The 14,789-nt window shown below is 48.4% G+C and overlaps 1 protein-coding gene across 2 annotated transcripts in view; it reads left to right on the top strand.

Moving 5' to 3' along the window:
- LOC310756408 (alpha-2-macroglobulin-like) overlaps positions 1 to 14,789 on the top strand; it is a 75,514-nt gene that overhangs the window by 45,677 nt on the left and 15,048 nt on the right. For both annotated transcript variants that reach the window (XM_083600303.1, XM_083600302.1), the window contains 6 exons: positions 149 to 200; positions 993 to 1,079; positions 2,614 to 2,790; positions 4,355 to 4,439; positions 11,630 to 11,786; positions 13,196 to 13,270. In XM_083600303.1, the coding sequence (XP_083456429.1) occupies positions 149 to 200; positions 993 to 1,079; positions 2,614 to 2,790; positions 4,355 to 4,439; positions 11,630 to 11,786; positions 13,196 to 13,270 (633 nt within the window). The remainder of the gene's footprint in view (positions 1 to 148; positions 201 to 992; positions 1,080 to 2,613; positions 2,791 to 4,354; positions 4,440 to 11,629; positions 11,787 to 13,195; positions 13,271 to 14,789) is intronic.

The following is a 14,789-nucleotide window of genomic DNA, read 5'->3' as shown; positions in this document are numbered from 1 at the left end:
CCTGTCCCCTACCCCCTCACACAATGCATTCATTTATTCTTCAAGTTTAGATCTTATTTCCTTCTCAAGGTAGGCATTAACTATTTCCGTTATCTCCTCAGAGTCTCTCGTTCTAACCTTTCCCCTTTCCCATTCTGTCTCCACAAAGCCTGAAGGGATTGAGAAAGACATGGTCTTCAGCAGCCTCTTGTGTCCAGCTGGTAAGTGCCCGGTGGTAGGGCCTTCTGCAGAAAGCTCACACTCTTGGTGAGATGACAATGGCGAAGCTGATCTACAGCCTGTTGCAGATATTAATACTGTGACTCCTTTTGGAATAAATCATTGTCCAGGCCCATAAGAACATTTTTAAATTTTTTGCTTTCCGAAATCTTCAGAAACAGAACATAGGCATCAAAACTACAAGCAAAATATCCATACAATGTCTTGTGCTGTCCAGCACAGGTTCTACATCTTACAAAATATAAAATAATTCAAACAGACCTAGAAGCAGAGGTCTGTCTCTTCCCACAGCATCCATTTTTTGCCTGGAGCTGTTTTTCTCTCAGAGAGGGATTTTTACATGCCCTTACTTCACAAAGCCTTGAGACAAAAGACACAAAGGCAACTCCCTTCAAAACGGATGTTTGCAACCCAATACCATCATCACATGATCTAAGGTTACAACACTCACATGTTAGCTACCAGAGAACAACAATCAGTTAGTTAATTATCTACTCAGCAAGAGCTCAGAGTGCTCTCCTTGGCTTTAATAGAGCCCTATAGAAAATATCCATGTTAAACCTTCAGCAATATACATTTAGCCATTTTTCATTTCTGTGTCAATTAAACCAGTTATACTTCACACGGCCTCCTATCCCGATCAGCTGGATACTTCATTGAAGAGGAAGGAGCTGGAGCATCTGTAAGGGGCATTTCATGGTCTTTCAGAAGCTGCCCATGAGATTGATGGGCAAAGGCATGATCAAAACTCTCTCTTTCTCTCCTGCTTGCAGAAAAGTCACAGTCATCAGCACCTATAGCTTTAGCGCTGCCGGCCAATGTGGTGGAGGGCTCAGCCAGGGCTTCAGTCTGTGCACTGGGTAAGTGGGGCAACCTTGGAGGGGCCCATGCTAGGGCTCCAGTTACTCTTGTAACTCCCCCCCCCCAAAAAAACAGGCCCAAGGAGGACTGAGGATGCTCAAAGGTTGTGTAACACTGAGGGTGCCTCTATACTAGTTTCTGGTGGGGTTCAAACACTTACCTTCAAATTTAGGTTGCGGCGCAATTATAGGTGATTGGTAGGTCTCTTGTGCAGCAAACCTAGTTTCCCAAAAGATCAGACTTATTTGCGATAAATAAAAGTGAAGCACTGGAAAGCACGGGATGACAACTGCTTTGATGCAGCATAATCTAACCTCCCCGAAAACAAATCAGAACAAATGGCCAAGATCACCTAACCTCCCTGAAATCAAATCTACATGTGGATGTTCAATGAAGAGACAGACTGGAGGCACCCTGATTGTCTGTTAGGGTGGGTAGGTGGGTAGGAGAAATGGGGGGGGGGGGAGTGGTGGAGGGCAAATGGAGTGGAGTGTATTGAAAAGGGGCTTGATGGAAGCCTGGATGGGAGCTCTCTGAACAATTCCTCTTGCCAGTCAATAATAATAATAATAATAATAATAATAATAATAATAATAATAATTTATTATTTGTACCCCGCCCATCTGGCTGGGTTTCCCCAGCCACTCTGGGCGGCTTCCAACAAAGATTAAAAATACATTAAAATGTCACACATTAAAAACTTCCCTGAACAGGGCTGCCTTCAGATGTCTTCTAAATGTCAGGTAGTTGTTTATCTCTTTGACAACTGATGCGAAGGCTTTCCACAGGGCAGGCGCCACTACCGAGAAGGCCCTCTGCCTGGTTCCCTGTAGCTTTGCTTCTCGCAGTGAGGGAACCGCCAGAAGGCCCTCGGCTCTAGACCTCAGCGTCCGGGCAGAACGATGGGGGTGGAGATGCTCCTTCAGGTATACCGGGCCAAGGCCGTTTAGGGCTTTAAAGGTCAACACCAACACTTTGAATTGTGCTCGGAAACGTAGCTTTCTTCCCAATTCCAAATGGTGCCTGGATCTTCCGTCTCCTCTCCTCGCACGCCCAAGCACCCCCCTGCCCTATGGACTGCCTGAGTTCAATGAATAACGAGAGACATGACAGTCAAATCGGGGCACAATTTTATTGACTACAGGTGTAAGAGGTTTGGTATAGGCACCCACTTCTGACCAGCCTGCTGGAAGGACTTAAATTTGGGATGAACCATAAATGAGGGAGTTCCTGACCTACATCAAGGAATAACCCTACCCCCCTGGGTTGCACCTGGGGAGTGCTGTGGCCCTAGTCCCCTTCTGGACGTCACGAAAGAAGCATCTCTCCTAGATCCCTTTAATGGGATAACTGCTTTTTCAGAGGGGCAGGCAGAGGCTACAACCTCCAATCTGACCAAGACTTTGCCTACCCAATGCCTAAACCGCCACTCAAGCAAATGCTCACCAAAGCTCCAATATGTGGCCTGATCTTTTTTTCCCTCTCCCCCCTCTCTTTCTCTCCCTCACCTCCCCTTCTCGTACTGCATCCCAGGAGACATCATGGGAACAGCCATAGAGAACATCCACCAGCTTCTCCAGCTGCCCTACGGCTGTGGGGAACAGAACATGGCCCGCTTTGTCCCCAACATCTACATCCTGCAGTACCTGAATAACACAGGGCAGCTGACGGAAGAGGTCAAGTCCAAGGCCATCGGATACTTAGTGGCTGGTGAGGAAGACTCGTAGCTCTGCGGGAAAAATTCTACTCTTGTTGTCTTCCTTTTGAGCTTTGGGGTGGGCAGGGAATGAAGTATCTGGCAGCTTCTGTCACTTTCTCATTTTCCCAATCTAAAATTCAGTTCTATATATTTTGCAACAATTTGCACTCTCTCGCTTTCGCTCATCATTAAAAAATTGTCAGCCTTTTCATGTGAATGTCTCTAAATCAGCCTTTCTCAACCTGTGGGTCCCCAGATATTGTTGAACTACAACTCCCATCACCCCTAGCTAGCAAGGCCAGAGCTCAGGGATGATGGGAGTGTAGTCCAACAACATCTGGGGACCCACAGGTTGAGAACTGCTGCTCTAAATAATATACCTATAGGCAGTTTTGACTACTGCATGCATTTTTTTTGCAAGCAATTTCTCTGAATACAATGCATTTTTGTATGATGTTTTCAATAATAGCTTATTTTTATGCTCTTTCTCTCTCTCCTTTCCCTGGCAGGACTCAAGGCAGCATTTTAATAATTAATTATATGATTAACAATTATATAGTAATTCTAGGAATTAAAATATAATGCATTTCTGCAAACATTGATTGGTGAACTGCATTCCAAAATTCAGATAAGTGCTAACTTTGAAGGGTTATTCATTCATTTATTTGAAGGGTTATTGTCAGGTGCAGGGAACTGGCTTTCTCCCAGCTTTGGCAGCAGATAAGCAGAACAAAGGGAAAGGAGTCCTTTTACTTTACTGATCACAGCGAGAGAACAAAAAATCCATTTCTTAGGAATGAAGGTGCTCCCAATTAAGGTTTTCACCCCCTTCCTCCCTAGTCACCCATGTCACTACCGCGTCTTGTAACCTGATCCCACAACCACTGTGCTTTCTGTGCTGCCACCTTATCTGCTCTTCTTGACCTTGGGCTGAGCAGATGAATGCTTTCCAGCGACAGTGAGTCTGTTAACTCCCTCCCTCCCGATTCTTCTCCTCCTAGCTGTTCCCCATCCAGTACTTCCCAGCTTCTGCCTTCTGAAGTATGTCCCTCTGCAAACCACTGTTCCAAATCTATACAGCCCTCCTCAGCATGGTCCCTGACAGTTACTCATTTATTTTTATATCCCACCTTTCCTCAAAGGAGCTCAAGGTGGTGTACTTCCTCTTTCCTGCTTTACCCTCACAATAACCTTGCGAGGCAGGTGACTTAAAGAAAATGCAATCCATTGTGAAAATGTAGAGTACTGAAGATAACAAGACTGGAAGAAGAAAAAAGAAAAAACCCCAAACTAACAGCACCCATCCATTTTCAACTACAGCATTAGTTGTTTCATTTCTAGGGGCCAGATTCATCACGGGGGCTGTGAATTCAGGGCATCATTTGAAGTCAAATAAATGTAAAGGGGAATGAAAAAGAAAACCATGAAACCTGACCTTTCAAACAGTGCGCAAGACCTTTATTAAGCAATATGTTGCCTTGCCACTTCCTTCCCAACGAGACACCTCCGTTGAAGTTAGGGTGAGATGCAAAGGTATTCCGACAGATGAAATTAAAATTTCGCCTTCCATTTTAGGCTACCAGCAGCAGTTGAACTACAAGCACTCTGATGGCTCCTTCAGCACCTTTGGACAAAATAACTGGGAGCCAGGAAACACCTGGTGAGATTGACAGTGCCAGACTCATAATTTCAGCGGTGTGTGTGTGTGTGTATGGTGAGATTTGGCAGGATGTCTGAAAAGTTGCAGTAGTGAGGTAGGAAAGCTGTGGAAGGGGGAATCTCTTCCGGCAACCTTGGGTTTCAGATAGTACATGGGTAGACAAGTGTAAAAAGCCCTGGACACAAATATTCATGGCCCTCTAGTGGTTCATTTACCAGAGGTACAGTCATAACTTGTGTTGCATCCGCTTCATGTTGCATCTTTTCGGGTTACGAACGTGTCAAACCCAGAACTGTTTACTTCCAGGTTTGCTGTGTGCTCACGCGCAGAAGCGGCGCTCTAGTTGTGGACTTTTTGGGGTGCAAACAGCACCCCAGAACAGATCGAGTTTGCAACTAGAGGTACCACTGTAATGTATTTTGAGTTAACTCTGGAAGTGTGCATTCGATTCTGATCAAAGAGCGCAATATACCATATTTTTCGCTCCATAAGACGTACCTGTCCATAAGATGCACCTAGTTTTTAGAGGAGGAAAACAAGAAAAAAATATTCTGAACGAAACAGTGGGTGTATGATTTTTGTGGTTCATGCTGTGGCCACAGACATGTGATTTGATGGTGAATTTGGGATGACCCAATGCAAAAATCCTGAGGATCCATGTGGATCTGTGCTTTGTAACCACATTTTTGTACCATTGCGGCAACAGTGGGTGAGTGATTTTTTTGGTGCAGGCTGTAGCTATGGACATGCTGTGCAATCTGATGGTGAATTTGGGGTCACCCAATGCAAAAATCCTGTGGATCCATGGGCTTTTACCTCCCCCCTCCTAGGCAGCACCCTTTATCGCTAGCCTCCCTTATCTCTCTCTCAATCCCTTACCGATCAGCTGCTTCCTTTCAACACTCCCTTCCCTCTTGTTTGCCTTAGTGTCTTTTCCTTAGCTGGAGCAGTTTTTTGCTCCTCCTTTTCTTCTAATTTCTCTCCTCATTGCTTTAGTCTTCCTGTCTCCTCTCCTTGCCAGTTTGCTGTCTTTACCTCCCCCCTCCCAGGCAGCCTCCTTTATTGCTAGCGACTCTTATCTCCCTCCCTGATCGCTTGCTGATCCGCGGCTTTGTTTCAACACCCAATTTCCTCTTTCAAAGCATTATCTGCTTTTCGCCCCTGGGCAATTGGGCTCCAGGGACCACACATTCGCTCCATAAGACGCATAGACATTTCCGCTTACTTTTTGTTGGGATTTTTATCTCACCACCTGCTCAGCAAGTAGCACTATGGTTGTTTATATCATGTGAGTGTCTGAGAGCGTGAGACAGGAAGTCTCAGTGCTGTTGGAGGGTTGTTGGAAGTTAGTTTCACTTCTGATTGTGATGTTTGTCTGTACTGCTGCTTGTTGCTTCGATGGCGTCCGGGGGTCCGGCACACTTCCCTGCGCGGCTCTGACCTCTCCCAAAGACCTTTGACTCCAGCAGAGTAAACACAGCAGAAGCAGAAGCAGGAACGTTCTGTCGTGTGGTAATAACTCAGGCTGAAACGCAGCAGTCTCCTTATCTTTAAAGGTCTTTATTCCTTAGCAAACACAACAGCTATAAATTTCCTGGCGACAGAGCGCACATCTTGCTGCTGCTCCACGGAGCAAACACGCACACTGTCTTTTTCTCTCTCAGAGATACTGACCACTCCCACTTCCGTGTTCTAAACACACCTCTCGGAATGTGAAGCGTCACTCAGAACTTCTTAACCCTGTAAGTTCTGACTCTCTCAACACCCCCTCTCGCATCACATTCTGAGAGGACTTGTGAGCACACCTTTACAGACCTCTGTGTGTCCCACACCTTCCCACCTGCCTGTTGAGTCTCCTCACAAATCTCTGGTTCGCACTGTGTGAGACCAACCCACGCATTTGTGACTTGAAACCTCTCAGGTGGAATTCCCTTTGTTGCCCGTGAAGACCGCCTGGGCACAAACTGGGGTTCTTCTTCTGACCCACTGGGGCCAGCAAGTGCGTCTTCTTCATCAGACTCCCCCTCTGACTTGACCCGTCTGTGAGCTTTCTCCATCACTCTAACAGGAGATGAGGGCTCACTCTTGGACACTCCTTTCACAACCTGTGGAGACGCCTCCCCCTGGTCCTGATCCTGATCATCGGCCAGATCACCATTATCTGGCTCTCCCTCCTGCTCAGATTCGGATTCAGACAGACAATCTGAGACAGTGTCATGGCTGACTTTGCGCCTTGAACTATTTCCCTGCTGCTCTTTGAACTCAGCATGCTTGCTGACCAGAAGCTTGGTCTGATCACCTTCTGGGTACGCAAATCTCCACCCCTTGGTCGCGGGTTCATACCCACAGAAGATCATTTCCTGGTACCTTGGACCACCTTCTTGCTGCAACCACTTTGGTACAGGCACCATGGCTCTGCAACCAAACGAACGGAAGAAATGCACCTGTGGCTTCTGTCCGTTGAGCAAGAAATATGGGGTGTCACCTACCACTGCATTGTAGCACCTGTTCATCGTGAAATTGGCCGTTTTTACTGCCTCCCCCCAGAAACTGTGAGGCAACCCAGAGTCACTCAATAGGACTTCTGAAACTTGGATCAGAGCCTTACTCCTCAGCTCTGCCACGCCACTCTCCTGAGGCGAAGTCACCTTGTGACGTATCCCCCTCTGGCGAAAGAAACTCTTTAGAGCAGACCCAGTGACCTCTGAACCACGGTCAAACTGGAAACCTTGCACCTTGGTGGAGAACCTCTGTTCCACCGCCGCAACCCAATCTTTGATCAGTTGCGCTGCTTCCTCCTGCGTTGTCAGAGAAAAAGCCCAGGAGTTCCTAGTAAAATCATCGATCAAAATCAGCAGATGCCTGGCTTTGCCCAGACTTGGCTGAGGCATAGGCCCAAACAGGTCTGCGTGCACAAGCTCAAAAGGCTTTGTGGTTACCCTCTCCACTCTGGGATAACTGCATCCCTTGTTCTTGGCTTTTCTACAAGCCCTGCAATTTAGGGTTGCACCACATTCTCTTACCTTGCACCCTTTGGTGCATTCTGATAACACCTGCAAGTCATCACAAGACCCGTGTGCAATCCTCTTGTGCCACACGCATGCACATGAAACATGAGTGTTCCCCTCTCCCTCCAGAGGTGATTCCAGAACAAAGAGATTGTTCTGATTTTTCTCAACACGTACCAGTTGCTTCCCCCCTCTGGAAATTGTACAGACATTGTTCTCAAAACTCACTGAATATCCCTCCTGTAAAAGACAAGGTACAGATAACAGGCAGTGTTTTATCTCAGGGAGAACATAGACCTTCAGTTCATCCTGCAAGAAAGAGACAAACATGTTAGCAACATGGGTCACATGTCCCTGTGAACCTGTAGCAAATTTAACTGTTTTCTCAGTTGAAACAGCCTTGCAGTTCCACATTTGTCCATCAGGTGGCGCTGTTACCAGATGGGCATTCGCAGCCGAGTCAACAACCCAACGTAGGACTCTCCCCCCTCCGGAGTTGTCCTTCTTTGTTGCCTTAGCAACTGACTTCTTGCTGCCCCCGACCTTGGGGCTTCCGCTGCAGGTGTTGTTGTTGTCCAAAACTGCCATAGACGCAGACAGCTGATAAGCGTTTTCCTCCCCTTCTGGAGCGCGTACTTTCTGCGGTTTCCCACGCCTGCCCCCTCTTCTGGTCTGGTTGCCCTGGAAACCCGGCTGGTTCCCATGGGAAATGTCCTTGGAAACATCCTGCCCTGTCTCCCTTGCTCTCTGTGGGCAGCTGCGACACAAGTGGTCCGGGGAGTTACAAACAAAGCAGCGGCGAACGGAAAAAGCCTGAACAGAGCACTCCGCTGGTCTGGCCCCTCTGCAACTGGAGGAGCCGCCCGAGCCAGCCTTGCCCTCTCTGATACGCCGTTCTTCTTCATCCCCCAGACGGCCGGTCACATATTCCAGCGTCAGCTGTTGCGGATCCATTGACTCCAAAGTTAGACACAAATTGTCATAACTCTTGTCCAGAGAGCTGAGCAAGATATAAACTTTCAGCTCCTCTGAGAAGTTCACCTGCAGCAATCTCAGCTGGTTGAACACAGAAAGCATCTCAGTTACATGCTTCCTGATGCTGTTCCCAGGACGCAGCTTCATCTCAAACAAGCGTCTGGTGGTGTGAATCTTTGCCCCAGCTGTTGTTCTATGATGCACTCTCTCCAGTGCTTGGTAGGCCTCCTGCGCAGTCTCAAGCCCCTCAACCAGTGGCAGTTGCGACCCCTCCAAACTGAGCACTATAGCGCCCAGGGCCTTCTGGTTCTTTCTGCGCGAGGCATGAGCTTCTGCGACTTCCGCTGCCGTTGCTCCGGCTCCTGGCTGGGGCAATGGGGCCTGTTGCACCGCCTCCCACAGACCCTTGGCTTGTAGCCAGGCCTTTAGCTTCCTACTCCACTCCTCCCAGTTCTTGCCGTCCAGCCTCTCAAAAGGGACGGAGTACGATTCATGGCTGTCTGCCATCTTGCCCCGGGGCCCGGCCTACTTACGGTACAGTAGCACCTCCCGGTCCGGCTGATCCCAGCTCCTCCCGGCTGGCTCCAGCTACTCCTTAGCTGGCCTTTGGCTGCTCCTCAGCCTCTTTGCCTGCAGTCACCTTTCCCAGCGTCTCATCGGCTGGCCTCTGGCTGCAGTCTCTCACACGCACGAACGTTTCTTATCTTTATTGCTGATCACCGATAACCTGTTGCTTCGATGGCGTCCGGGGGTCCGGCACACTTCCCTGCGCAGCTCTGACCTCTCCCAAAGACCTTTGACTCCAGCAGAGTAAACACAGCAGAAGCAGAAGCAGGAACGCTCTGTCGTGTGGTAATAACTCAGGCTGAAACGCAGCAGTCTCCTTATCTTTAAAGGTCTTTATTCCTTAGCAAACACAACAGCTATAAATTTCCTGGCGACAGAGCGCACATCTTGCTGCTGCTCCACGGAGCAAACACGCACACTGTCTTTTTCTCTCTCAGAGATACTGACCACTCCCACTTCCGTGTTCTAAACACACCTCTCGGAATGTGAAGCGTCACTCAGAACTTCTTAACCCTGTAAGTTCTGACTCTCTCAACACTGCTGAGAGAGAGCAGACATGCTGGTGGATTCTCTGTATATATAAAGTAGTTTATAGCTACTTGTTAAGGGTATCGGGTGGTTGCTTGAGAGCAATCAGGCAAGATGCCTCACTGGTTTGTTCTAAAGCTTTATTATTGGTGCTAAAAACCTTTACAATGCAGAGTGCCTCTATTCCATGCCTTGCTCATTCACTGGCAGAATCTGAGAGTGGGCGGTCCTTAAATCTTCCCCAGAAGAGCAGTCTCTTGACCCCCAGCCTACGCCTCCCCTCTCTGCGCGCAAGCCTACTGTGCAAGGAAGGCCTGGGTAACGGGGGACCTCCCTCCTCCCCGCTTTGCTCAGGCAAGGTGTCCTGGCACTGCCTTGCATCTTCCGAGCCCTGCATCTCCTCCTCACTAGAGGCGTGGCTTCCTTCCTCTGCTGAGGAAGTGCTGCTTCCCACGATCTTTGGGGGCTCTCTGTAATCCACCCGCCCTTTCCCCTCTCGTCCCCGAGCCGATGGCAGTTCCCTGACACTACTGATTGTCTCTTTCTTCTGCAATGAGATGCCAGAAGACGAGTGTGCTCCTCTCAGGAGGGAAGGGTCACTTATCACTGGTCTCTCTGGACTGAGGAAGATTTACAGCCAGAGGGTGACCACCAGAGAGACGCCCCGGTGTCTTGGGAAGCTGGTGGCCTTCCTGGGCGTTTTTCCAACACTTTTTAGGAAGAAAAAAGTGTGTCTTATGGAGCAAAAAATACGGTATACCAGGAGACTTAGTTTGGTCAGGCAGAGCTCCTGAGAAGGGTGACCAAGAGGATAAAGCAATCCAGAAACCAACCCTTATGAGGAACGCTTGAGGAAGTTTGGTATGTTTAGCCTGGAAAAAAGAGACTGAGAGAAGATAGGATAGCCATCTTCAAATATTTCAAGGGCTGTCACATGGAAGATGGAGCAAGCTCTTTTTATTGTGCTCTGGAGGGTAGGACTCAAACCAAGGGCTTCAAGTCCCAAGAAACACTGACTAAACACTAGGTGAAACTTCGGTCAGTGGCGTAGCGTGGGGGGTGCAGGGGGGGGCGGCCGCACCGGGCGCAACATCTGGGGTTAGGGCAAATCCACGGGTTGGGGGCGCAAATCCACGGGTTAGGGGGCGTAAATCCACGGGTTAGGGGGCGCAAATTACTTGCCTTGCCCCGGGTGCTGACAACCCACGCTACGCCACTGACTTCGGTAAGAGCTGTTGGGCAGTGGAATAGACTCCCTCCAAATGTGGTGGGCGCTCTTTCATAGGCGGTTTTAAAGCAGAGGTTAGATGGCTACCTGCCAGGGATGCTTTAATTGAGATTGCTGCATTGCAGGGGGTTGGAGTAGAGGACCCTCAGGGGTCCCTTCCAACTCTATGCTTCTTGAAAGCGGTATGCATCTACATTGGCTCCCAGTATGTTTCTGAGCACAATTCAAAGTGTTGGTGCTGACCTTTAAAGCCCTAAACGGCCTCAGCCCAGTATACCTGAAGGAGCGTCTCCACCCCATCATTCAGCCCGGACTCTGAGGTCCAGCTCTGAGGGCCTTCTGGCCGTTCCCTCACTGCGAGAAGTGAGGTTACAGGGAAGCAGGCAGAGGGCCTTCTCGGTGGTGGAGCCCGCCCTGTGGAACGCCCTCCCACCATATGTCAAAGAGAAGAACAACTACCAGACTTTTAAAAGACATCTGAAGGCAGCCCTGTTTAGGAAAGCTTTTAATGTTTAACAGACCACTGTACAGTGGATGCTCGGGTTGCAGACGTGATCTGTGCGGGATACACGTTCGCAACCCACAGCGTTCGCAACCTGCGTCTGCGTGTCTGCTCACACACGGGTTGCGATTCAGCACATGCGCGATTGCCAAAACCCGGAAGTAACCCGTTCCAGTACTTCCTGAAGCATCTATAACCCGAGGTATGACTGTATTTTAATACTTTGTAGGAAACCGCCCAGAGTGGCTGGGGAAACCCAGCCAGATGGGTGGGGTATAAATAATAAATTGTTGTTGTTGTTGTTGTTGTTGTATAATCAAGAACAAAAAAGCATACAGCAGTTTGTTTGCTTTGATCGACTCTGCTCTGGGCTCACTTTCAGGCTGACAGCATTTACACTTGTATCCTTTGCCCGGACCAAGTCCATCATCTTTGTGGAAGAGAAGCACATCAGCGGCGCTCAGGCCTTTCTGGCTTCCAGGCAGAAAGAGAACGGCTGCTTCCATAGCACCGGGACCCTCCTCAACAACGCCCTGAAGGTACAGAGGGTTGGAGGGAGACTCTATGGTGAAACATCAGCACAATCATAGGGCAAAACATCTCAGCTTGTTTGGGTTGGCCAATGGGACTTGGGGTTAACTTGGAGAAACTTCTTCTGTTTTGCTGAGTTTTACTTCCATTTTTGGTCCTGAGCCTTCAGCGTGGGGATTGCTCTAGATATTGCTGGAGCGACAATCTTGCAACTTAGCATTCCAACAGTTCTGGTGCAGCTTAGCTGCTGCCACAGCAAATAATAAAAATAAAAATAAATCAGTGCTCAGTGCAAGACACTGTGCCTTCTGAGGAAAGTGGGTTCTTTCTCCTTTCCCCGCTGCCTCTCTCAAGTGTATCTTTTAAAAAAGCCTTTCTCAGTATCAACCACCTGTGACCCTGAGATTTGCAAGTGAGGCCTTCTTGGTGGCGATGCCACCACCAGGAGGTGTTCAGAGGGTGTTGACCCATGGCAGGGCCTTCTCAGTGGTGGTACTCTGTTTATGGAATTTATTTATTTCATAAAATGTATATACTGCTTGCTGTTGCTGTTGCTGGGAACTGTCTTGTCTTGGGAGACAATGGAAGAATGTGACTTTGGGGTGAATTCAAACTGCTGGATTGTAAGAAAGAAAGAAAAACACTTCAAAGTGGTTTACAAAAAGAATGGTTTGTGCCTTCCTTCCTCTTGACTGAGTTTCATGAGTGCTTAGAAAATGTCCCTGTTTATTCTTGCATTTGATGGCTGAATGACACTGTTCCTGGCAACTCTCTCTCTCTCTCTCTCTCTCTCTCTCTCTCTCTCTTTCTTTCTTTCTTTCTTTCTTTCTGTCGATGTTTTTGCCATACTGGGCTCCTTTAGGAGGAAGGGTAGGATATAAAATTCAGCAATCAATAATGAATAATATTTGGAGAGCAGTAGATTGATCTCGCCCAAGAATTGATGCTTTTGAATTATGGTGCTGGAGGAGACTCTTGAGAGTCCCATGGACTGCAAGAAGATCAAACCTATCCATTCTGAAGGAAATCAGCCCTGAGTGCTCACTAGAAGGACAGATCCTGAAGCTGAGGCTCCATTACTTTGGCCACCTCATGAGAAGAGAAGACTCCCTGGAAAAGACCCTGATGTTGGGAAAGATGGAGGGCACAAGGAGAAGGGGACGACAGAGGACGAGATGGTTGGACAGTGTTCTCGAAACCACCAGCATGAGTTTGACCAAACTGCGGGAGGCAGTGGAAGACAGGAGTGCCTGGCGTGCTCTGGTCCATGGGGTCACGAAGAGTCGGACATGACTAAATGACTAAACAACAACAACAACAACAGATTGATCTTGGGGTGGGGGGAGTTCCCTGGAGATGGCAAAGGGCTTTCCTGTACCACATGGGGGCTGAGCGATTCCCATCTTTTTTCTTACAGGGCGGGGTTGATGATGAGATCACTCTGTCTGCCTATATCACCATCGCCTTCCTGGAGATTCCTCTGCCTGTCACTGTAAGTAGCCATCTTTTCCATTCCGCAACTCATCAGGGACAACCATTCAGGATGGGTAGAGAGTATTATAGCCTGAGATAACGTCCCATGAAGCTAAACACTCTAGCAAAGAACCAATAACCAATCAAGCTCTTATTGGGCCAAAGTCCTGAATCCATTTAGCCTAATTCAGAAAAGGTTTTTCCAAAATAATTAGTCGATGGACTCTGCTTTTAAATGTTACCGGTTTTTTTTTTTAAAAAAATAGATAGATGTAAAGGTAAAGGGGCCCCTGACCATTAGGTCCAGTTGTGACCGACTCTGGGGTTGCGGCGCTCATCTCGCTTTATTGGCCGAGGGAGCTGGCGTACAGCTTCCGGGTCATGTGGCCAGCATGACTAAGCCGCTTCTGGTGAACGAGAGCAGAGCACAGAAATGCCATTTACCTTCCTGCCGGAGCGGTACCTATTTATCTACTTGCACTTTGACGTGCTTTCGAACTGCTAGGTTGGCAAGAGCAGGGACCGAGCAACGGGAGCTCACCCCGTCGTGGGGATTTGAACCGCCAACCTTCTGATCGGCAAGTCCTAGGCTCTGTGGTTTTAACCCACAGCGCCACCCGCATCCCAATAGATAGCTGTAGATGTTGCTATTAACCTATTTGGGTTTTTTTAAAACAATATATTGTAATACCTCGGATCCTGAATGCCGTGTGACTTGAGCATTTTGTTAGTGTTCCGGTTTGTGTCTGATGGGGTTCCGAGGCTTCCGGTTGTGTGCAGGAAGCTCCTGCAGCCAATCAGAAGCCGAGCCTTGGTTGTCCAACGTTTTCAGAAGTCAAATGGAGTTCCAGGATGGATTTTGTTCGACAACCAAGGTACAACTACCGTATTTTTGGCTCTATAAGACTCACTTTTTCCCTCCTAAAAAGTAAGGGGAAATGTGTGTGCGTCTTATGGAGCAAATGCAGGCTGCACAGCTATCCCAGAAGCCAGAACAGCAAGAGGGATTGCTGCTTTCACTGCGCAGCGATCCCTCTTGCTGTTCTGGCTTCTGAGATTCAGAATATTTTTTTTCTTGTTTTCCATTTATCTTTATCTCCCTGGCATTTATCTTTATCTCCCAACATCCTCCTCCAAAAACTAGGTGTGTCTTGTGGTCTGGTGCGTCTTATAGAGCAAAAAATCCGGTATATGTATATTTAAAAAAACCTAACAGGATGCTGGGCAAGATGGGCTCTGTCCTGGTCCAGCATGCTCTTACGAGCCCTTTTGAGAGGGATGTTAGTGAAGCTGAGCCCAATTCCCTATTTGAGCTCCTTGGTGTGCTGAGAGTGCAGTTTATATGGCTTGTGGAATTTGGCCAGAAAAGTAGATTTCCCCAAGTTCCAGTCATACACAGAGAGATGCTTCTAGAGGAGTGTATCCACCCCCAGCATTCAGCCTGGACACTGAGGTCCAGCTCTGAGGGCCTTCTGGCAGTTCCCTCCCTGCGAGAAGTGAAGCTACAGGGAACCAGGCAGAGGGCCTTCTCAGTAGTG

The sequence above is a fragment of the Podarcis filfolensis genome, assembly GCF_964270895.1.
Source record: "Podarcis filfolensis genome assembly, chromosome: 2".
NCBI lineage: Eukaryota > Metazoa > Chordata > Lepidosauria > Squamata > Lacertidae > Podarcis > Podarcis filfolensis.
This window is presented reverse-complemented; position numbering and strand designations above follow the sequence as displayed.